A 23,634-nucleotide genomic window follows, 5' to 3' on the forward strand; every position below is an offset into this window, starting at 1 on the left:
CCCAACGCATTCTGATAGTTATTTGTCATCCACTCATCATCATGTGTTTTCTTCAGTGATGCCAACCCTAGCATAATTATACTAAACCTAGCACAATTTCAGGTCATAGGCGTGCGCACGGGAGGGGGACAAGGGGGGCAATTGCCCCTAATCAAGGACGTCCGCAATTTCTTTTCCACAGAGGCACAAGCAAGGTAAATTTCCACGGGGCATATTACCCCTATAATAATAATAATAAGGCCGATCCTGCTGCCACGCACGTGTCAGCACTAAGAATAAGAGTAAAATTTGCTCCTGCGACGTAATTCGTCTGCTAAGAGGATGTTACAAGTCTTAAAAACAGATGAAGACGATAAAAAGCAAGTTCGTGATTAGTGGGAATGAATGTACAGGTAATTTAGAACTTTTTTCTTTAGAAAGCATTTAGCGACATTATTTTAATGCTAACAGAACCTAACCTAACTACGACAGCATTTAGGTTTATTATTAGAAGAATACTAAGAGACCTAATCTTAAAACATTTTCGTGAATGTACAACTACAACTTCACAGTATGTGTTACAGACGTAATTGCATACATGATGAAATCACGATAAAACAAAGACCGAGGCTGCTGCCACGCGCATCTCTTTTGAGGTTCCAGCAGGAAAAGAACGTGGCAGCAGACACTGCCTAATAATAATAATAGTAATAATAATTAATGTAAATTACTATGACTAAAATCAAACTATACGGGTGAAATATATACTTTTAGGTTGACATTCGTTTTCTAAGGGACAGGTGTGGACATCCTTGCCCCCGTTTCAGACGCCCATGCCCCTGCACCTGCATTATTATACTTTCACCTAGACATTTAGTGTAGAGGAATATTATTCCTGTTATTAAACGATATTTTACTCTTCAAGAAATGAAGTATTTTCAAGCCGATGAAACTTCAAAGCAACTATGTGGCGCGACCACGGGGTATCCCCACAAACCTTGGGCGGAAATCAATTCAAGGGGGGCATGGGGGTAAACATTGAAGTAAAAGAGAGCAAGAGAAGCAGGACAAAAGGATACTCAAGATGGTATTCGTTTGCACGTCTTTTTTGCATTATTTCTTCCAGACGGCCAAGAGCACCTTCGGGGGACACAGAGGGGCAATTATCCTCTCGATTTCAAATTTTATCGGGAGTTGGCATAACGATCTGAATGAAAAGAAGGGGCCTCCCCGCTGGCGGTGTGATATCGTCGTTGCCTTGTAATCAAGCAGTCACGGGTTCGATACCCGGTGGAGGCACATAGTGGCTCGGATCCCACTTTAAACTGTAGGTCCAGTCCCAATTAGCCTTACTGTGCATAAAGTGGACTTAAAACACCAAATCAATCATGAATGAATGAAAAGAAAATTGTAAAAGATAGTGCCATGATCCTCTATGAATTTTCTTGCGTCCTATTAAATCAATATCGTTTTCAGTTTGCAAAAATTTGGATCAAAATTTTTTCTTGCTTGCTTCGCTTGCAATTTCATTGTTTTCTGTAATGTATCGTAAATTGAGAGAGAAGTAAGAACAACTAAGTACTTCAGACTGTGCTAAACAGTTTTGTCTTAAACGCATGAACAATTGTTCGGAGGAAAAGGAGCGCGCACATTTCAGAGACAATTTATATCATTTTTGCTGTTGGTTTGTTATGGCCCGGATGAATTGATTGTGTAATATATTTAAATAGTATGTTTATATGTTTTATGCAAGAAAACTAGAACAGTGAGATAAAATGAGGTTTTTCTTTCCAAACTGGACTTTCATTAAGGCTTTTATCGCCCCCTCCACCTAATCAGAGGGTCTACGCACCCCTATGTTTGCAAACTTGCTTCTCTGAGTGGAAAAGATTCACTTCAGAAGACGCTAATTTGCGATTTTTTTTAAAAAAAAAAATACATGCAGATATTATTTCCGGTCTAACCACACCCTCTTCTACAGGGCTGTATTTTGGAAAGCAAAAATAGGTACACCATCAATTTCTCGTAAAAGTCTACTCTACAACCAACGTAATTTAACCCCCGCCCCCCATGCCTTCACCGATGATTTAGTCGTAACTTTGTCGCTTTGTAATCAAATCAAGGCGTTTCCTGTTCGATACCCGATGGAAGTAAATAGTGGTTAGAATACCAACTCAGGCCCAATCCCGATTAGCATATACGTGCATAAAACGGACATCTCAACTCAAACTCCAGTTGGATACAGGGGATGGTACTCCCCACCTCCACCTACGAGATTTTTTGCAGAACATCCTCCAAGCTAGTCCCAAAGCTCGAACACCATCTCTACTTCGAGAGCAAATCTTTACACACTGGTATTATCACTTGTCTGTGGCATATGAAAGTATGAACATTTTATATGGTATGTTATAGTAGATGAGAAACGTCTCATATAATATTTATATTTCGCCCTTTATGTAGCAAAGTCTTCAGTCACATTATCGAAATCGAATTCTTACGCCACATGATTTTCTATCGTAATCTGTAGAGAGATTATGGTTTCGCGTGCGTGTGTGGGGATGAGGGAGATTTCAGTTCACTGCTCCTGAAGCATCGGGATAATTATGCCAATTACATTCATACTTCTCCGGAGCCAAAAATTATCAAGCAGGGAGAGTATCAGAAACTAGAAGGCGGCGGCTCCCAATCAACCATCCTGGGTGAGCATTGTCACTTCTTAATATGTCTTGATTGATTTCAAACGAGAGATGTCCATTTGTTTGTTTCTAAGTCCATTTTATGCACAGGTACGCAAACCGGAACTTGATCTACAATTTAAAGTGGGATCCGAACCACTGTGTGCCTCCACCGGGTATCGAATAGTGTTGCCCACGAGACGAGACTTTGGCCTGTCTCGTCTCGTGGAAATGCTGTGAAATGCTATCTCGTCTCGAAAATATTCGTTTGTCTCGGGACACATGATCAATCTCGTCTCGTCTCGAATTTTTAAAAGCCTGTCCCGTCTCGTCCCGTGGGCAACACTAGTATCGAATCCGGTACCCGTTGATTACAAGGAGACGACGTTAACGCAACGCCATTGGGAAAGCCCTAGATGCTCATTTGAGCTGTTATCGGAGCTATTATTAGCTGATTATTTTTTACGAAAACGGGTCCTCGCCGATTTTGGATTTAAATTTGGATAGAAGCCGCAGGAACTACTGGTTTAAAATTCTAACGAATAATATTTTTGGTACAGTAGTAAAATCAGCCAAAATCAGCAAACGTCCCTTTTCCGGGTTTTGAGGAAGTAAGAAGAAAAGTATTTCCAGCGCTTTACTTCCATTTGAGCTGTGGATTTGTTCGGCAATATAACGACCGGGAAAAGTGTTCAAGAGAGTGGGAGGCGGTGCACCCTCAAATTTGGTATCTCCATTTTCCGACCCACAAAGAAAACCGCCAGTGCTGTGCCCTGTGTTATACTATCTCGAACAAAAGAGTTTATGACAGAAAATCTGTAGAAGGTTCACATCTTTTCGCAGCAGACATGCGGTCCCCGTTTGAACCAAGGTTTCCTTTTTCTACCGTACGCAAGCTGATTACAAATGGAGCTGCGTCGCTAATGCATGTGCCTTTGGGCGCCTCCAGGATCACTCAGCAACCCAACATTGTTGAGTAGCAAGAACCCTGGAGGCGCTTGCTACCTGGTTGTTGAGAAGGAGCGACCGCGGCTTCACTCAACATAAAATTCTCTCGCTGCCTGCGGTCAACTGTCGTCTGCAAGTCTGTGGTAGTCTGCTTTGCAACAGGACGCGGCGGAACTCAGATGCGTGGAGTGAAAAGTATATACTTGCAAGTTTGATTATGTAGCCCAAGTGCACCTCCAGGTCGCGCATCCGATAGATTTAAATAGTAATAACTTTTTCGCCACTATATTCTCGGACAATGAGTCATCTGTCAACGGATAATTATGCACTGGCTTCACCTGAGGTATATTTAAAAATTCCAACCGAATAACGCAGTTAAAAAAAGTAATGAACCCAAGTAATGAACATTAAGTTTTTTTGGCAAAACGGGTGAGCATGCTCTTGCAAACACGTGTCCAGCTTGAAGTCGAGAGCACCTTTTATATCGCTACCTAAGTTCAGGATTCGAGTTCCGGTATAAACATGGATGTTATTTGATTGATTTAATTCATTTTACTTTTCATTTTTGCCACTTTTGGCTAATCGCGAAGATGAGGATGAATGATGATATGGTGAAGGAACACCCACAATGAACAGCAAGCCCAGGCCGGGATTCAAATCGGACCCCTGGCGTCGTAGCGCGATGTGTTAATCACTCCGGGATTGTCGAGTACGTGTCCAGCTTCTTTTTGCAAGATAAATTGGCAACAAGTATCGAGGCTACTTCATATGTGAAATATATACTTTTTAAGGAAGCGTGATATCAAGAAATGCATCGTTTAGGAATTGTGATATTTGATAATCCATTGGAAGGAGGGTGGTATTACAATAACTTAAACGACGATCATGCAAAGTTAATCACCAAGACAACTAAACATATTGTGGCATATTCATGTATAAACGCCAGTTCGTACCTGTTTATTTATATTGCTTTAATTTACATTTTCTTTCGCAGCTACGAAAGCATAATCAGTAATTCATAATTTAAACTATATCAAACATTATTGCGTGAAAACAACGTGATTTCTTATGGACACAACATCGTTATACAATTTTGCACACATTTTGCAACTTATACTCACTGTTTAACATCTCTGTTCGTAAGCCGACCTCTGTGGCTACCACGCCAGGGTCACAGGTTTGAATCCCAGCCTGGGGGTTCTTTGTGAGTGTCCTTTCATCAATTTCATCATATCATCACTCGTCCTCATCTTCGCAATTAGCCAAAAGTGGCATAAAAGCGACGATAAAAAACAAAATTACTGTTCTTAAATCATATTTATTATTATCCTGTTAACAATGGCAAATTGATTGATTTGTTTTATTTTACTTCGCTTTCGTGCCAGTTTTTGTTAATTTGCAAAGATGGGAATGAGTGCTGATATGATGAAATTGATGAAAGGACACTCACAAACATTCATGCCCACCACGGGGGCCTATTAACAATGGTATGAAACTATTTTAGGAATAATGATCTCATTTCAAAGTACATTCTCGAAATTAATATTTCTTTCACTTACAGTGTAGCGTATGTTATAAGTGTTTTAACAAAGGTTTACAACCAATAAGGTCACACGCATACAAAAAAAGCAGAATATTGTGTCGAACTTCCGCTCCTATACGAAAATAATCTTTAATTTAAACATACTTATATATCCTTAAATAAAACTGGCCACAACCTTTCTACACTCACTGTCACTCCTCGGTCATTACGTATTATTTTGGTCGGAGAAAGAATATTGTAACCACAGAGAATCTGTTGTAGCTAACCAAAGTTCTCAAATCAGGAATATCAAATTTCCCCCCAATTGTATCTCTAGTCACAGATCTAGATCTACTCATGCTTTACTTCGAGATTAACCACACACGTTCATTTGGAAAATAGCATCCGATATATATGTCAACATCCATTCATAATCCATGAATAGCACTGTATTCAACAGCCCAATACGTCCTGCCATTTTCGCTGCAGACGCCACAAGGCAACGCGATGCGATTTTCTATTGTTATCGGCTGGAACGTCGCTACTTCTCAACTCTGCATCCAGGAAAGGCCATAAAACTGTGTGACGTAGCAGGTCAACATTTGCTACCATGTTGAGCGATCCTGGAGGCGCCCTTTCTTTTCTAATGTGATCGAGTTTGCACAAGAAATGAAAGTGAATAATAGATCCAATAATATTATGCAAATTTCGGAAGCGCGAGGCCCTGTGCGGTGGCACGCGTCGCACCCCCTAACGGCGGCCCTGCTCTTCTCTTCATATTTTCTTTACCCCACGAGGAACATTTCATCAGAGGTTGGAAGTAGCGAGCTACTTGTAGCGACGCTACTGTAGCTAGCTACAAAATTTGTAGCGGTAGCTGTAGCGGCGCTACATTTTTAAAATTGTAGTTGTAGCGGTAGCGAAGCTACAAAATTCCTGTAGTTGTAGCGAAAATTTCGCTACAGCTACATTTTTTCTCAGCATTTTGAGGTAATTTTGGAAAGTGGCAACGGCGTCAAAAATAAACGACAATATTGCTTACTTTTGCAAGAGACTCAAAAAAACAAAGTCCATTCAAGAAAGTGTGGGGCGTTACCCCCACACCCCCTATACGCCTTCATGGCGTGGTGCTATGCACAGGGGAACACTTTACCTTTTACCATTACATGCAAATACAGATAATCTAGATTATAAATATCTTTATAACGCAGATTATAGATATCTGCGTAATTTATTTCATTAGCATCTGAATAATTCTAATATCCAGATAACTAACTGGCATACATGAATATTTTCCGGCTAATAGTCATTTCTTTTATCTGCATCGCTATTTTGGGGAGAATCATGCCTCATTTGCTACACCGCCAGGAAAAATTGCCCCATTTGCGCCACCCCTGGAACAAATCCTGTGGATATCGATGGCGTAACAGACAGCAAAATATCGATAATTACTGTGTAAAACTCAACCTAGAGTGCAAAAACGAGGGATCCATTTCCTACTAATCTGACAAAGCAGTAGTGCCAGCAATCAATGGTTCAGTACGTTAACAGCATTGATCATTGTCAGCGTATAGGATCACACCGGCAAGAAATTATTGTTACAAGAACGATAGTGTTTTTGGAATTACAATTATTTTGGTCATAATGTTTGTTCGCTAATTTTAAAATAGCAATATGTTTGGAACACTCGGGTTTACACATCAGTTTCCTCAATATATTTTATCGTATTGTAAAAAGAACGTCCAAGTTATTGACTTTCCTGCAGAAATGATAATTTTCTTTGTTAATACACAGTTTTCAAATTTATGTGTTTTTCCTACTTTTTCGTCCCTTTGCTGTAACTTTTTCTAATCATGGCAATGAGGATGCATTGTTTATTTAGTTATTTTCTATCTATGGCCGTTTTCTGCCACATTTGACTAATTGTGAAAATGAGGAAGAATGATGAATGATGAGCAGAGTGGGGAATGGGGGGAGCAGGAGGTTCCCATCTTCCCAACTAGGCGTCTTTCCTAGTATTTGTTTTGAGTCCACTTTATGCACAGATCAGCTGATCGAGACTGATACGAACCACCATGTACCCTCCGCTGGGTATCGCACCTGGGGCCCTTTAAATACAATGTGACAATTACAATTTTCACTGTGTTGTCGGGGAAGCATTTCCAACAGAAAAGCTTAGGTAAAGAATTGCTCCACCTGTTTCTCAACCACTAGAGGCATTCCCCAGCTATCCTCAAGGTTCAAGCAAATATCCGCCATCCCCCAAATAACATTCTGTTCAAGTTAAGAAGATTAAATAGCTAAATATCACAGTTTTATCTTATTCCCATTTTGCGCAACACGTTATAGTTAATTTCGATACATGTGATATTCTTCCAATTAATTTTAAAAGGAAGTATGTCACATAAATATTTTTGATATGACTATACGAACAACACGGATACGTGTAAGACCTAGTTTTTTGAATTGATATGCCACTTACAAAGGTAATTTATTCTCAAACACTTTATTAAAAATATGTAACTGAAGTAACACTGCTATAAAATTATAGAATGAAAGGAATCATGGTAATAAATAACAGAATCTATTTTTCAGTAAGTACAACTATCATACTAGGGCTTCTTTTTAATAGCCATATGGTTGTTTTAAGTTTTTAATACAGAAGTAGCGCAAAAGTAGCGAGTAGCGCACAGTAGTAGCGTAGCGACCTACTTTTTGGTAAATGTAGCTGTAGCGTAGCTACATTTTGGAAGAGTAGCTGTAGTTGTAGCGAAGGTACTTATAAAATGTAGCGTTCTGATCACTGCATTTCATCGCAAGATATCAGTATAAAGTTGTAGGTTGTAGGGCGCAAATAAAACAAATGTTCCGCTTTGTAGTCGAGGAATGATCTCAAACTTTCTCTAGTTCAATGTTGAGGTCATCTCGGCCGAAAATAATTATAATAAATTACTATTACTAATTATCAATTAGAGTAATGATTCATTACTATAATTTCCTAGCACAATTAATCAGCATTTTGCATAATGTCACAGATTAAACAGCAATTTTTCTTATCTGGAGGTTGGCAACGTTGGTTTCCTTTTCACTTTCTTCATAGATGTCAGTAATGTAGGTGTAGGAAAATGACGGATATTGGTGGAAGCAATGATTTTTTAGGACAATATCGGACCATTTCCAACAAATTGAAAAAGTAAGTACGTCTACAGCCATAAGTGAAGTATCATTCAAATGCTAGTTGTACTTTAAAAGGAATAGTTGTATCCGTTACGTGCTGATGTGAACACTTTTGTACGGTTGCCCTCTTGTAGTGGACAGGATGCACAATTAAACATAGTTCAGTACACCTTTTCAAATAGGGAGGAAGATATTGAAACCTAAGAAATGACATAAATCTAGGGAGATCACATTCACTCTTAACAAGCATAAATTATCTGTTCAAATTATATAGAGACAGTCACTGATTCCAAAGCTGTAGAAGAAATTAGTACCAGTTTCATATATCGGAGACACATTAAAATCGGATATTTTGTGTTTCGCATGGTTCGTACTTACCAATTGTGTATTACGGAACATAGTTCAATGTGCCATTATGCTTTTTACATGAAGAAAGAACACAATTCTTCACATAGAGAGTAATTTCTTTGACTCCTTTTTTTGCTTCCATAACACAGAATATGGCGAGCAAATCTTGACTACCGTAGTGGGCATGCAGTGTTTCCATTCACGGATAGCCCCACGAACCATTTCCGATAAGGTTAGGTTTGGTTACGTTAGGCAAGTATAGTAAAAAAAAAATAAAAAAAAAGGGTTTTGAAACACTGACAGGGGCTTACGTCATCAAACGTACGCAGCATCGGGTTGTCGTAGGGCAAGCAAATGAAAGCAATAACAATTGTTCGTCGGTGAGAATTATTTCCAATTTCTAGATCCTGATACTAACATGATACCAAATTTTAACTATGTTTCCTAACCTAACAGAACTAACCTAACCACGTGCCAATGGTTCGTGGGTCTAGCGCCAATGGTTCACAATTATTTCCAATTTCTAGATCCTGATACTAACACGACACCAAATTTTAACTATGTTTCCTAACCTAACAGAACTAATCTATCCACGCACCAATGGTTCGTGGTGCTAGCTATTCTCCGTCGGAGAATTAATTTTCAACGAACAACATGAATTTCAGCTATGAAACATTCCCATATCACACACAACACCTTCCCGATGTTCGACAATGCTACAGGAACTTATTACGGTAAGTAGTTTCTTCTGTAAAAATAAATAAATGTGTCCGAAGGATAGTAAACAAGTACCCAAGTATGGAAACCATATTTGTTGATATAAACAATTGACGTTTGCTATGACTTACTGTGTCTACAGCATTGCCACAGTGTTGATTTGATACTTAGAGAACACAGATCGTGGGTAACGGTATAGCATAGGGAAAACACATTTCTTCAAATTTACTGGAGAAACTACTTATGGAACTGAGTTTCTGTAGACTTTTGAAAGCTCGTGGAAGTGTTTTCTCCTTTCGTTCAACTTAATTCAGCTGGTAAATCATGTATTTTTCGACATTAATGTCTCTCCGATGCACAAATGCTCTTGTCTTCTTTACGTTCGACTACGTGAACCAACTGTTCCGTGCATTCTATAATGTAACCCCTGGTCAGTGTTTCCAAACTCGCCATTGTTTTGCCAGAACATGACAATTTTAACTATGTTTGCCTAACCTAACCTTGCATGCATGGTTCGTGGGGCTATCCGTGAATGGTTTTTTGGGGCTATCCGTGAATGGTGTGTGGGGCTACGCATGCATGGTTCGTGGGTCTTTCAGTCAATGGTGTGTGGGGCTACATGTGTATGGTTCGTGGGGCTTAACTTTGAATTCGGGATTGGGAGGCCTCAATTAGTGAATATGTGAAATATTACTAAAATCGGGGAGGGGTCCAGTATTGTAAATTCGCTCCTGCAGAGCTTTGCAGCTTTTAAATACTCCTTGATATCGCTTCCTATCAGACTGCCAAGTGCTTTAAACAACTTCTGCTAAAAAAATTAGTGTGATTACCAGCTAAGTAATTTTTCCCTTTAATTTTCAGGTCCTCTTGGTCCTCTGTACACCTGTTAGAAGGTGAAAAATTGTTCATGGTTTATGATGATTAAGAGTTGTTTATGAATGTTTTTTTTTGGGCTCAAGTTCCATGTGTTTAATTCCGAATTTATCATTGTGCACGGGAATATTTTACACAGTTCTATTTCCAATTATGTCTGTTGACACATACTTCAGTATCTTAGTGATTAATTATTGTGCATTTTCTGGAGGACGATTTTTCCGTTACATATACTCCCATGTTATTCTTTGATTGCGATCTACTTCACGTGCGTGGGGTGTGAAGAGGTATTTCTACACTAAATGCTTTTCCTGTTAGGCAGGTCAGTTTAGTGCTCTTAGCATTAATGAAGTATTCCTAAATTCTTTTGTTGTTAGGTTTAGGGCTCTTAGCATTAAAATAACACCCTAAATGCTTTAATGATCATGTAATCTATGGTCTTGAATATAAAACCTCCTTCAAGCCTCGCATGAAAATCCGCAGACACTTGAGCGAGTTGACATGAAACCAAGAGCTCCTGCTTGCATTGAAATCATAATTTCTCCAGTAAACAATACCTAGCGAAGCGTTGAACTGTGCTAAGTCTCCAAGCATCGAACTTACTCCCACAGTAATTTCCAGTATGTTTTGAAGTGCTCTACACTTAATTACATTCAGACTTGCAACCAGCCATTCATTTACGGTCGTCTTGGGTTACGGAGTACTGCTGCCATCAAGTTCACCTGTGCATGGTGTAAAGGGGTTTCGTAGTTAGGTTAGGCTAGTCAGTTGCCCTCTTAGTATTCAAATAATGTCTCTAAATGCTTTGCTTACGTAAGGTACTTTTTTTGCATCTGTTTTTCACTGATAAATTGCACTTTTCGTAACTCGAAACAGTGGTAATTACTTTTACCAAGGTTCAAATTTACTGTAACAATCATTTCTACAATAATGCAATACTTTGTCTTTCTCCTTATCATTAAACATTCGGAACTCTTTCTACAAAGTGTACATATGTATGCAAGAACTATAGACACTGGCATGCTGAAATTATGTGCAAACAATGTGTCGAAGTCCTACCCAGAGATAGGTAAATACTATTAGTATCACAACTTTGAGAATATCAGATATCTTCATGAAAGTACAGTACATGTTTTTATCATAAAAGTATCCTTTCAAAACATTAACTTCCTGTTGGTAATTTTAATTTTAGTTTCCTAGTGAAACATATTATGAATACTGCCATCCATTACAGTGTTTCCTCATATTAATGAAATAGGTTGAAAATAATACCCAATGCACTGACCATTCTAGGTGTACATAACTATCTGATACAGACCTCAGTTTATGCAGTGTCAGTGTACAAAAAATAGCCTTCAGTTGCCATCATGATGAGCACAATCATGTGTATAATTTTCAATTTCTTGTCAGATTCCTACTCTCATTTTAATGTACTTGTATCTCATGTGACAATCTTTTTTCTATGTGCTGGTAGTTTAAAATTACAGTATTTATTGCATCTGAAACAAATAGCAGCACCAAGTACAAGGAACGTGTAATTAGTCTCGAAGTTTGTGCACCTTTAAAACGTGGATCTGTAATTAGATATACCGTGAATTTTTATGTAAGAAACATCACCTGTGCGTGTGAGTAATTAATTCTTTCTGTATTGTAGGAGATTTCTGAGGAAACCAAATGTAACTGAGGCCAGTGAGCAATTTGGTAAGTTAAAATTGTGTATACTTTATCAAAAAATAGTTTACTAGATTATATTATAAATTTCAGAAGAACTATTCTCAGTATTAATTGTAGAATAGTTAATTGGAATAGATTTTGAACTGTTTTTATTTTTGTTCTTGTGGCAAGATCACTCTGGAAGAGGAAATTTAGGTCTTAATGTTTAAGTATTGTAAGTTTGTAAGGCAAGTAATTTGTTCATTTTTATAAGATTATTAGGGGTGTGAGAGATATTTTTTCATGTTATGCCAAGATGTACAGCATTGTACAACAATTTCTATGTTAACATATTTCTGGAATGGATACTGCCACCTCAGATTTCCCCCACTACTAATACTGATAAGTGTTTATCTGATGTTATTTCTACACTCTTCAGTGTTCCAATTTCGCCAAGTTTATAAATGTTGGCCATTTTATGTAATCTTCGCTATCTCTGGTACCATCCTACAAGAAACATTCCAGTTAACGTATATATGGCATTCGTGTTATAGTGGTACAGTGGAACCTTGATAACTTGAAGTTGATGGGAAAAACAAAAAAATCGAGGTATCAAGTATTTCGACTTACCAAGGTTCGAATTATTGAGGGCCAAAATCGCTGACTTTGAGTTATAGAGGTCTAAACACATTAACAATGATGGTTACATACAAGGCAGGGTGGGGGAGTTTAAGTCCCAACACGGTTGTTGATCACCTGAAGTTGTACGTACGCACCCTACACTTTGACTTATTGAGGTTCGTGCGACTAAAACTTCGAGTTATAGAGGTGATTAGAATTTAACTTCAACTCATAGAAGTTTTTGATACTCTACCTTCGAGTTATTGAGCTCGAACAACATCCCATACACTGTACAAAAATTTGTCTTATCAAGGTTTTATTCGTGTTGTTAAGGTAAAATTAGTATTGAGTGTTATGGACAATTCAAGGGGTTTACAAAAAATTCGACTTATCACGGAATTCAAGATGTTGAGGTTCGAGTTATCAAAGTTCCCCTGTATTCTGTAGAAATTTTTAAACCATAATTGGGTATTGTTTTTGCATAAAAAATATATTTCAGAGCATCATAGTGAAGAAAGGATTCACTCTCAGGCCTTATAATTTTTCACATGAAGCATATGAATATGCTAATTACAATATGTGTCCAATATGTTTCACTGTTCAAGACACATTGACAATTATGTAAAGGTATGTGTATGCATTAAAAAAGGGAAAATTGCCCATGTCTAAACCACACATGAGAGAAAATAAAATATTATCAGTCCAGACCCACTGTAATCATACAAAGAAATCAATTTTTAAAAATGGTTGGAACACTGATGTTGGACCACTTCATATGACCTTTAATCTTTTTGGATGTTTCAAATTGACATTGGAATGGCTTATTTTTTTTTCTTCATGGTTGTAATACTGAAGTTTTAGAGTACCATATATCTATAGAATGTGATTTTGGTACCTTATTTTCCAAATGAATATCAAAGTTTGATACAGATATTTTTTTTTAACTTCTCCATTTCAGGTACTCTAGCGAAACACTTACAGAATGAGGAGCAGTTGCAGTATGCAGGATTTTGCTGCCTGGCAGTTGCACGTTGTGAACAGACCCTTGGGAATCCCTCAGGAGAGATTGCCGCGTTAGTGAAAGGTGCTCGTTTGTTCTTGCAGGCAGAGAACAAGAATCACAGTTTAAGGTGTCCTAGTTTCGACGAACATTTACAGGCAGCGATAAACTGCTACAACTATGCCATACGGCTGCATGAGGAGCAGAAGCAGAATTCTCTTGCGGCTGCATTGTGTTTAGAACTTGGAAATGCGTTGAAAGATTTAGGAAGGACAGCAGAAGCAGTGTGTGAATATCAAAGAGCAGCTGAACTGCAAAGTCAAAGCCCTTTAGATTATCTAAACACATTAGGTTTAGTTGCTTCCTGTAAAATAGAATTAGGTACGTGAGTTGATATCTTAGTTCTTTCGTTTCTTGGTGCACTTAATGGCACTTGGATCTGCCTGAGAAGTTTTATTTTCTTATGCAACAGAATAGTTAAGAAAAATAACAAGTGGAAAAGTGTGCTTTTGAGCAATACAGATTCGTGAATGTATGGTTCCTCTCTTTCAATTACTAATGCATGCCTTATCTTGATTAGTCAATTAATTTAGGTTCTGAAATAATGATTACTGCGAAGACGGATCATTTCACACCGTTTTTACACAAATTGGAAAACGTGAAGTGAAAATGAGAAGAAATAAAGTAAATATTATGGGAATGTCAGAAGTGAGGTGGGAACAAAGTAGTGAATTGGTAAGTGAAGAATTTAAAATATTTTAATATACACAAGAAACATGCCAGAAACTCACGTACCATCAGCGTAACAGCACAGACCAGAAGCTCGCAAACCAGACTACTACAAGTACCAATGTGGATCGTGACAGTGGTCACTAAAATTGATCAAAATAAACAAACACGTATGTGATGTAAGCACATTTCTTGAACATTGTTCTGGAGGAGTACACAAGGGAAATCGTGGTGTTGGCATTCTACTTGGACTGCAGGTGAAAAATAAAGTGACGTTAGTGCATTATATGCAGGGATGGACAAAACTAAAAATAATTCAGGCGCACCAGCAGTATTTTCTTCCAAATACTGGCTAAGAAATCCATGAACCCAACTAAGATATGTTTAAGCCCACTTTATGCACAGATAGGCTAATCGGGGCTGGACCTACAGTTTAATATGGGATCCGAACCATTATGTACCTCAGCCGGGTATCGAACCTTGGACTCCATGATTAGAAATCAATTATAGTACCACTGCATCATCAGGGAGGCATTTTTTTCAAAGGTAATGGGAATGTCCGTAACCAATTTAGAACTGAATTTAAAAATTCAGGTGCCCTGGATTTTTCTACCCCTGACTATGTGTATGACAAGATTATAGTTGTAAGACTGCAAGGAAAGAAAAGGGAGTTAAGAGCTCGTACAAGTTTACGTGCCACTGTTAACAGAAGAGGCTGTGAAAAACAACTATTAAAAGATTGAATATATAATAGAAAAGAAAAGATATGCATTATTGTCATAGTTGAAGGAATGCTGTAGTAGGAGAGGCCGTAATAGGAAACTATGGATTAGGTGAGAGTTGATCTCTTAATGAATTTCTGCAAAAGGAACTTGCTAATTGTTGGAAATGCACCTATGGGAAAAACATATAAGAAAATACATGTAGACATGCCCAAAAAACAATAAATGATACAAGTTCCGTATTTCTCTGAAAAATGCATATACCTCCCCTTAGGCTGATATAGATCGACATCATGCTCTACTGGTTAGTGAAATAAATGTATGATTGAAGAAGATGAGAAGGAGAGGTTTTGCATAAAATTATGTTTTTTGAACTAATATTTTGGGAAAGATATGTCAAAATTTCACTTCCCTAAGAACCTAGTCTCCCCACCCCCCAAAAACAACTCTCTATGATTACAATTTTGATGTACTTGTCTGCTCATTTGTAAAGCACGTGCTTTAATACCTCTGATGATTATTTTTAAGAATGCAATATGCACATTGTGTTGTAATTCTAGTGTATACAGGGAGTCTGATAAGCCACCCCCTATTGTTAAATAGTTATGACTTCTTTATTCCGTTCCATTAGTGTTGTTTTACAATACACTTCTTTAGGTTGTGTTCGGCATAATTCAAAACTCCACGTAAACCTCAATATTCTTGACACATTTTCATAATCGAAGAGGTACAATAACTGTTGAAGATGTGATACTCTGATCATACTCTTATTTTTGGATGTCCCTGTGCCTTCTCACCCACCCAATATTGATACGAGGTGCATTTAAAAAATAAGGGTCGATTAATTGTATCAAGCAAGAAAAGAAGTGTAGCAACACTGTATTAGTGGCTACAAACAAGTACATATCCACTTCATTTTTCAACATAGTCACCATTATTTTCCAAGCACTTTTGATTGATTGATTGAGTTGGCATTTTAAGTCCGCTTTATGCACAGCGAGACTAATCGGGACTATATCTACAGTTTAAAGTGGAGTCTGAACCACTGTGCCGTGTACCTCCACCGTGTATCGAACCCAGGAGCCCTTGATTACAAGGCGATGACTCTTACCACTGTGCCACTCGGAGAGGCCCCAAGCACTTTTGATAGCGTGGAACAAACTCTTTTACACCTTCTGCATAGAAGTTCACCACTTGGTAGTTCAGCCAATCCAACACTACCATTTTCAATATCTCAGTTTCTTCAAATCATTGAGACAAGCTATTTGGCACGTCTTTTTAATCAAATGCTTCTCTTCGATGATTTAAATTTGCAAAAATTTCTAGAAGATTTAATTTCAAAATTGTTTTTAGATCACCAAGAAGTTTGGAATGTACATTTAATGAATACAAAATGAGAAAATCTGTACCAGATGTGGAAACCACAGGAATATATAATATAAGTTGTTCATGTTCAAAGGATTATGTAGGACAAACAGCAAGGAAAATGGCAATAAAATGTCACGAACACGATTTAGACATTATAAATGTAACCCAAGAACAGGTTTGTCAGCTCACATCATCGAAGAGAAGCATTTGATTAAAAATAGAAGTGTTTTAAAAAGAGTGACGGGAAACATCGATTTGAGTGTCCGGAAAGCTTCGTTCATTGCAGAAGAACACTGGAATAAATTAAATAATGAAAATGGTAATATGGACTCATTATGGAGGTTTCTTTTTCACAAATGGAGTAAGCCACCAACTTTAAAATTTAATGAAACTGAAATCATCAAGAAACTCTGTGAAAGCAATGATGATTTTGAATTGCCTGATGATATTTGGAATTCATAATTTTTAAATAATAAAAAATAATGTGATCAAAATTTTTATCTGAAATAAAAATAAAACAGACTGCTTATTTTTCACAGTTAAGTTGCTATATTACAACAATGTAACATTGACAACATCCATTGTATAACTGATTCTTTTTTGTTTACAAAAATTAACCATTGTTATAACTGTATTTTTAATCAAACTAAAAATAAATGTCTGATGAAGGGAGCATGTGTTCTCTTGAAGCTTCACAACAAAAAATTGTGTTTTTATGCTTGTAATAACCGTAGACTACAAGAGAAATAATTTAGAAATAAGGAGTGACTTATCAGACATCCTGTACAATAATATGATGTTTACATTATGCACCTACCATTTCAGTCAAACAGGTGAGAATTTTTTTTGAACAAAACAATCCCAACTGTAATCCTTGTAATCATCACAATCTCAAGATTAAGATCAATATGACATATGTTTGAGGATTTTCAAAATATAGGCGTCCCCCCAATTGCATAGTGGTAATGTCATCGTCTTGCTTTGTAATCAAGGGGTTCCCTGTTCGATACCCAGTGTTTAGCCATGCCACAGTGGTTTGGATCCCACTTTGAACTGTAGATACAGTCCTGATTAGCCTTACTGTGGACTTAAAACAACAATTCAATCAAGCAATGAAAATATAGGTCCCGGGTTTGATACCTAGTGGAGGATCCCACTTTAAATTCTACCCTTTCTATGCATAAAGTGAACTTAAAATATCAAATCAAATCAAAATATAGCTTTGAGAAGAAAAAAATTGAAATTATGTGGAAACCCATAGAACCAGTTTCATATTGAGTTCTTTTTGGTTCACTAGCTCAAGAAGTACATGAACTTGAAATGTATTTAAATAAATTCTATTTGCTTTTTTATGTTGTAAAATTTATGAACTTCAAGAGTCTGTAATGTCAAAACCAGTTGGCACATCAATTTAAGATTTGGGCCTCTTCCTTATATCCATGATAGCATGTAAATTTCATTTGAATCTGGAGCATTGTGTTCTGTTGGTGTGGAATGATCCTAGAATATAATTTAACTATCTGAGCTAATCATAGAACAAACCCCATACTATGAATAAAAATTAAATATGTATACAATTTGAGAATTTGCTTATACATAGTGATACAATAACACTAATATTTTTTACATCTTATAGCCTAATCCAGGTATAATCCAAATTTTCAAAATTTGATGATATTGTTTTATGTTAAGGGTTATCATCAGTTACAGCTGAAGCGTTTCCTTCTGTTTGTTTTACATAAATTGTTGTAAGAATTTATTTTTTATTTTTACCAGGTGACTACGATGGTGCTTTAAATGTATTCAATGATATGGTATCTGCAACAGAATATGGTGGAAAGCCACCTTCAGGTGTATACTGTGATATTTTACATAGGTAAGTAAATTTAAGTCTAGCATGTGCATGCTTGTGTATCAAGTGGTGAGCGGATGCAAGGAATATAAATTAGTTGAGTCAATGTTTGTGCAAGACCAACCAAAAAGTATCCTCTTCTCTATTCTTATTCTGCATATGGTTTTTTTATGTAGTGTAAAACCAGTTTGAATTTTATCACTAGTGCTCGGAAGTTGATGGAAAATCATCTTTTTTTCTGATCCTTGAAAACAATGCTTAACCTGATATCAGTCCGTTTCCCAGAAGTTAGAACCAGAAAACACTGTTTTCATTTTGCATTTTTTGTCCTTGTGGCTTTTAGATCATTTTTCAGTATTGATTGCCATCTTGATTGCATTTGTCTTCGTTTTTGAGGTTTATTTTTTTTTCTCCCCTGTTGTGTCGTGAATTTTAAATGCATTTGCTACCATGATTTATGTATTTAAATTTCCTGACATAGACTTTTTAGCAAGTTCGCCATACAGATACAGTCAATGGAAATGCACAATATTATTTTAAACTGAAAGTTTGGCAATGGAGTAAATAATAATTGTGGTACATTTATTTTTCCTCCAGCACTTAAAATACTTTGTGTGAAGCCTGCTTTGAGGTTCCTTTGCTGGCCACTATAATCGCTTTAATATTTTAAAAAAATATAGTGTGATGTATGCGAAACACAACTGTATTTTCATATGCTGACAGACTACTGTATGTAATCTGAAAGGAGCTGAATGACTTTCACAGAAAAACCTTGAAGTAAAATTAAGAAGAACTACATTAGCACTTAATTGCTTCCCTCCCCCCCCCCTTTGCTTCAGTAGTTTAAAACTCTAAAAAAGTGGTTTTGTCTAATTATTCTGTTGTAATTTATGAAAAAATCAAGCTATCATTTTGAGAGCGAACATTATTTTTAGTTTCTTTTAAGCCATTTTTTAATAATTTTAAGGTAATTTTATAGATATTTTTTTTATTTAGATATTTTAGGTCATCAACTTCCAAGCCCTATTAATCAATGGCACAAGCTAATAGATTTTGAATGAATATCGGAAGAATTATGAAAAATGCAAAATTGAATTTTGTACATAAATGACATCTGTTTTTAATATTCTGATTGCCGCACAAGTAAATCTATGAATATCTTCAACTTGAATAGATTGAGATTATGTGGTTGGAACATAGTATCCACATTCTGATATCTTCTTCTACATATACATTAACAATTGAAAGTGGTTGTGTCTCAACAACAAAAGAATTGAAAACCAACAACCACATGTACTTGACTACCCTCACACTTTTTTTCTGTATAGAAATATGGTAGAAAATGGAGGTGTACTGTTTATACTGGTGTCAAGCTCCTATAGGGCAGAAGGTAAAACTGTACCAGCTCCCTACCATTCTGTGCTGAGCCACATGAACACTGTTGCCAATGCACTTGTGCCATTTACTTAATTTTGGTAGCCCTTTCCAGATTGCAAGAATTCTTCGCATGTGCTTTATCTATTTGCCTTTGCACCTTCACCACCATCTCCCTCGCATCTGTACGTAAAGCTCTTCCATTCCAAAACCTCTAACACCACAACAAACATAGCTACAAACAATCCTTCCACGTCACACATGTATTCTGTTTGAGTCACACAGTGTCGGTAAGGGGAGAAGCCATATCATGCACAGGCCAATGACCCTTTCAAGAGGGTTCATCTTTGCCAATGGTGGTAGTCTGATAGCCAACATAGCTGTTTTTCACTGACAAGAGTCCCCTACTGTGTCCTTATCAGATACTGTTAAAGCAGTGGTTATTAACATTTTTCAGTCCGGGACCCATTACATTTCATGGGACCCATAAGCATGGGCATGGGCAGAATTACTTGTAGGGATGTGCACCCAGTTTATAATCTTTTTTTTTGCTAACATTGAGTACTTTATGACGCTTGCTTAAACAAATTACACATACTCATTCTAGAAAAGTAAATATGTAATTTAAGAAACTAATTGACTCTAGTCGAACATCTAATTAAACACACATGCTGAAATTGATTGATGCTGGTAAAAATGAATGGTAGAGCGTGAATAACAGAAATGTAGAGTTTAGACTATGCACCTCAAGGATTGAATTTAAATTGTTAAAACAATATGTCTTAGTAATTTAAATGTAAAGTTGTTAAGACACAGTAAATAGATTTTTCGAGCCCAACTTTGCGACCCACCAACCCCCCCCCCCCTCGGGACCCAGCAGTGGGTCGGGCCCCATAGGTTGAGAAACTATGTGTTAATGGATTCAATTTATGTAAGAATGAATATATATATCTTTTTACATATTTTTACTTTTAATTTTTAATTTAATTATTCTCTTGTAATTTTTCAGGTGTGAAGTAACTCGTGTTCTTCTATTACTTGTCTTGCAACCAACGCCTCAGCGACTACCTGCAGACTTAGCACAAGTGTTAGAAAAATATGCATGGGGTGAAGATGGAATTCCCACAGGTATATAGCCTATTTAGCAGAATGACAAAAATATGTTCAATCCCTGTTTGAGCAACAATTTCAGATTATTTTTCAGTAAATTATTATTGTATCCTCTGCATGACTTAAGCTATTTCAGGTAGTTAGTTCAGTAGACCTTTAATTCTACTTTTAAATGCCATTTCGAGCCAATTCTTTTGTTATGGTAGTGAAGCACACTTATGTAATGCGAAAGTTATTTTTTGTCTGTTGTAATTGTGGATGGTTTTTGGTTTTGTTTCATGCATAAAGTTAGTATAAAGTAATAGTTGCCACAGTAGTTCCAGAAGGGGTGAAAGCTTTGTAAACAGTTTCCCAAGCATGATGTGTAGTCATCCAGTAGATGCTGTATGCTTATCACATATTGATAAATAAATCTGTTCATTTATGGAGCTGGTCTCTTGTCATGCCGTGGTTAGGCATTGTGACTCAATGCCTGGTCGTGGGTGAATCCTGTGAAAGGCATGATCCAACATTAACTCTCATCCTAACTAATAAAAGGACACACACATTCATGAAGGTGGAAAAGGGAGGGTGTAGTTAGGTAGGTAGGGTCCACATATTCTCAATCTGAATGATAACATCAGCATCCTGCTTCGGCTGCCTTTACCCTCCAGGTAGCAAATTGAAAGAGGTGTGATCTTCAGAGCAGATGTACACAGACACATTTTCTGAAAAATTTCCACCTGAGACCTCAGGAATCAAACTCTGGTCTTCCATGTGGCAGTCAGATGTCATACCAACTGGATCATTGTGCCTGAAACCAAATTACAAATGCAGTGGAACCCTGATTTTACATTTTCCCTTTTACATTCAACCTTGATGATCCCAACATAGCAAAATGTCATAAATTTTTCCTCGATTTCACATTTTCCTGCATTTTAAGTTTTTCCATCTTGGTCCCCTCAAAGATGTAAAATGGAGGTTTTACTGTATTATTCTTTTTTGGTAGGAGCCGGCATGAGTGATATAAGATCAGAATTGTTCTGCCATTCAAATAAATGGGTATGGGGAAACCCTGGGGATAAAGATTGCCAGAGTGTGATACTGATCACATCACCTCTACAAATGGCTGAGATTGAGAATGTCTGGGTCCCTACATCTCTCCTATATGTGCCTTCATGGCAGGATGCAATGTACATGGGGAACTTTGCTTTGCCTTACAGTATGATGCAATTAATTTCTTCATTGTTTACTTTACAGTAAACTTTTTGAGTGAGGACCTATTCTTGCTGATGCAGTCGCTAGTTATGGCATGCCAGTCGCAGGACTTGGAATCTTTGCAAGCTCTGGAAGCAGACTTGAGGCCGTTGTTATCTGCAGAGCAACAAGGCTTGCTTCGTCTTTTAGTGAGAGAGATGAGTTCGAGATAAAGTGCCATCAAGCAAGATAGTGTGTTTCATCATGGAAAACTACGTTGTGCAATCAGTGGACAAAACTATCAATAAAGAACAATTGGCTGTGAACTATTGTAAACTGTAAATACGGAAAGTTCAAAGTACTCAAGACGTGTCATAATGCAATCAGGTGTGAAAGCAAAGACTGAAGTGTTACAATCAGAGTGGTTAAATGGGTAAAATGTTAGGAAATCAAATAGTTCTTTCTCCTGTTGGGTCTATGACTGTTTCAGAGGCATGTTTTAACTATTGTTTACAAGTAGTGTGCATGTATTTATTGTAGATTCAAAGGAGAGTGAATGTTATTGTAGTTTTGTACGTTGCAATCCCCTGTTGAATGTATTAAAATATTATATCAAAGGGAAAGGTAATGAGAAAGCATTCCAATTTTTCCTTTCTTTAAATTATACTCAATATTGCTTTATTTTAATTGAATTTTTACGGGTTGGAGGAATTGCAATTTTGTGCTGCTTCGGATTTAGATAATAATGATTTACAGAGAACTGATTTATGTTATGATGCTTTTTATTTCATATTTACTTTTAATTGGAAAGAGGCTACAATACTAGTTATTGTATATGAAGAACATTATTTCTGTGAAAAATAAATGTTCATTTGCTTCCATTTATATACATAAAATTAGGCTGTAAATTTTGCATTATCATCAGTGCAAGGGTATCATGTAAAGGGGAAATCCTAGATGCTTCAACTTTTACATTTCACAACATATCCTTCTTGTAAGTTTCCTACTTTTTGATTTCTGGTGAAAACATGCTTTTCTTTTATTTTCCGGTCTTGACTCAAAAACTAGTCAAGGTACAATCGACCTTTTTATAATAATTTCAGAAAAATTTGTTAAAATGTTTCATAATACTAAGCCGAAGTAATAAAGCTTTAGCTAGTATATTTACAACCTGTGAAATTTTCTTTAGTTAATTTTAGAAATTATCACTTTTTTTTAAGGAAAATACATCGTTGCGAAGACCTTCATGCTGGAATCAGAGCTCCAGACTTCATTTTATGCATCAATCTTGAGGTATAGACTGTCAAACTGACGGCATTTTGGCCATTCTTCATATTTTCAAAACTTAGTGAACTCTGAAGCTCGCAGTAGTGTTGAAATTTAACCTTGGTTACAATTTGGCAACAAAATCTTTTAAATATGGTGCATGATTTAGAAGGAGGAAGTCATCAATTTAGTGACAATGATAACTGCTACATACTGTGGAACCCCTATTTTACTCATTTTCACAACATATATATATATCCCAACATAGTGAAATGTAATAAAATTTTCCTCGATTTTACATTTTCCCACATTTTAAGATTTTTTGGCTTGGTGCCCTGAAAAACGTAAAATCAAGTTTCCACTGTATTCAGAACCATTTTCATTGAAATTGTTTATTGAGCTAAGCACATTAAAGATCTTTTGCATTTGAACAAACTCAGTCAATAACTCAGTCAACAGTTTTGAAGATTTCAGGCCTTGAACCTTTAACACTTGCAGACTGTGTCCTGCACTAAGGCATTGAG

General features: G+C 36.8%; 1 protein-coding gene across 2 annotated transcripts; it reads left to right on the forward strand.

Moving 5' to 3' along the window:
* Nucleotides 1-8,199: 8,199 nt before the first annotated feature.
* Hap40 (Huntingtin-associated protein 40 kDa) lies at nucleotides 8,200-22,978 on the forward strand. Of its 2 annotated transcripts, none has more exons than XM_083125935.1 (6): nucleotides 8,200-8,317; nucleotides 11,894-11,940; nucleotides 13,472-13,894; nucleotides 18,109-18,208; nucleotides 20,568-20,686; nucleotides 21,908-22,978. In XM_083125935.1, exons 1-6 carry the CDS (start codon nucleotides 8,250-8,252, stop codon nucleotides 22,075-22,077), a joined length of 927 nt encoding a protein of 308 aa, XP_082982061.1. In that variant the 5' UTR covers nucleotides 8,200-8,249; the 3' UTR covers nucleotides 22,078-22,978. The 2 variants fall into 2 exon arrangements, with proteins under 2 accessions (XP_082982061.1, XP_082982062.1); XM_083125936.1 differs by having other exon boundaries at nucleotides 13,472-13,597.
* The last annotated feature ends 656 nt before the right edge of the window (nucleotides 22,979-23,634 follow it).

This window comes from Lepisma saccharinum, chromosome 7 (genome assembly GCF_977018435.1).
Source record: "Lepisma saccharinum chromosome 7, izLepSacc3.1, whole genome shotgun sequence".
In the NCBI taxonomy this organism is placed as follows: domain Eukaryota; kingdom Metazoa; phylum Arthropoda; class Insecta; order Zygentoma; family Lepismatidae; genus Lepisma; species Lepisma saccharinum.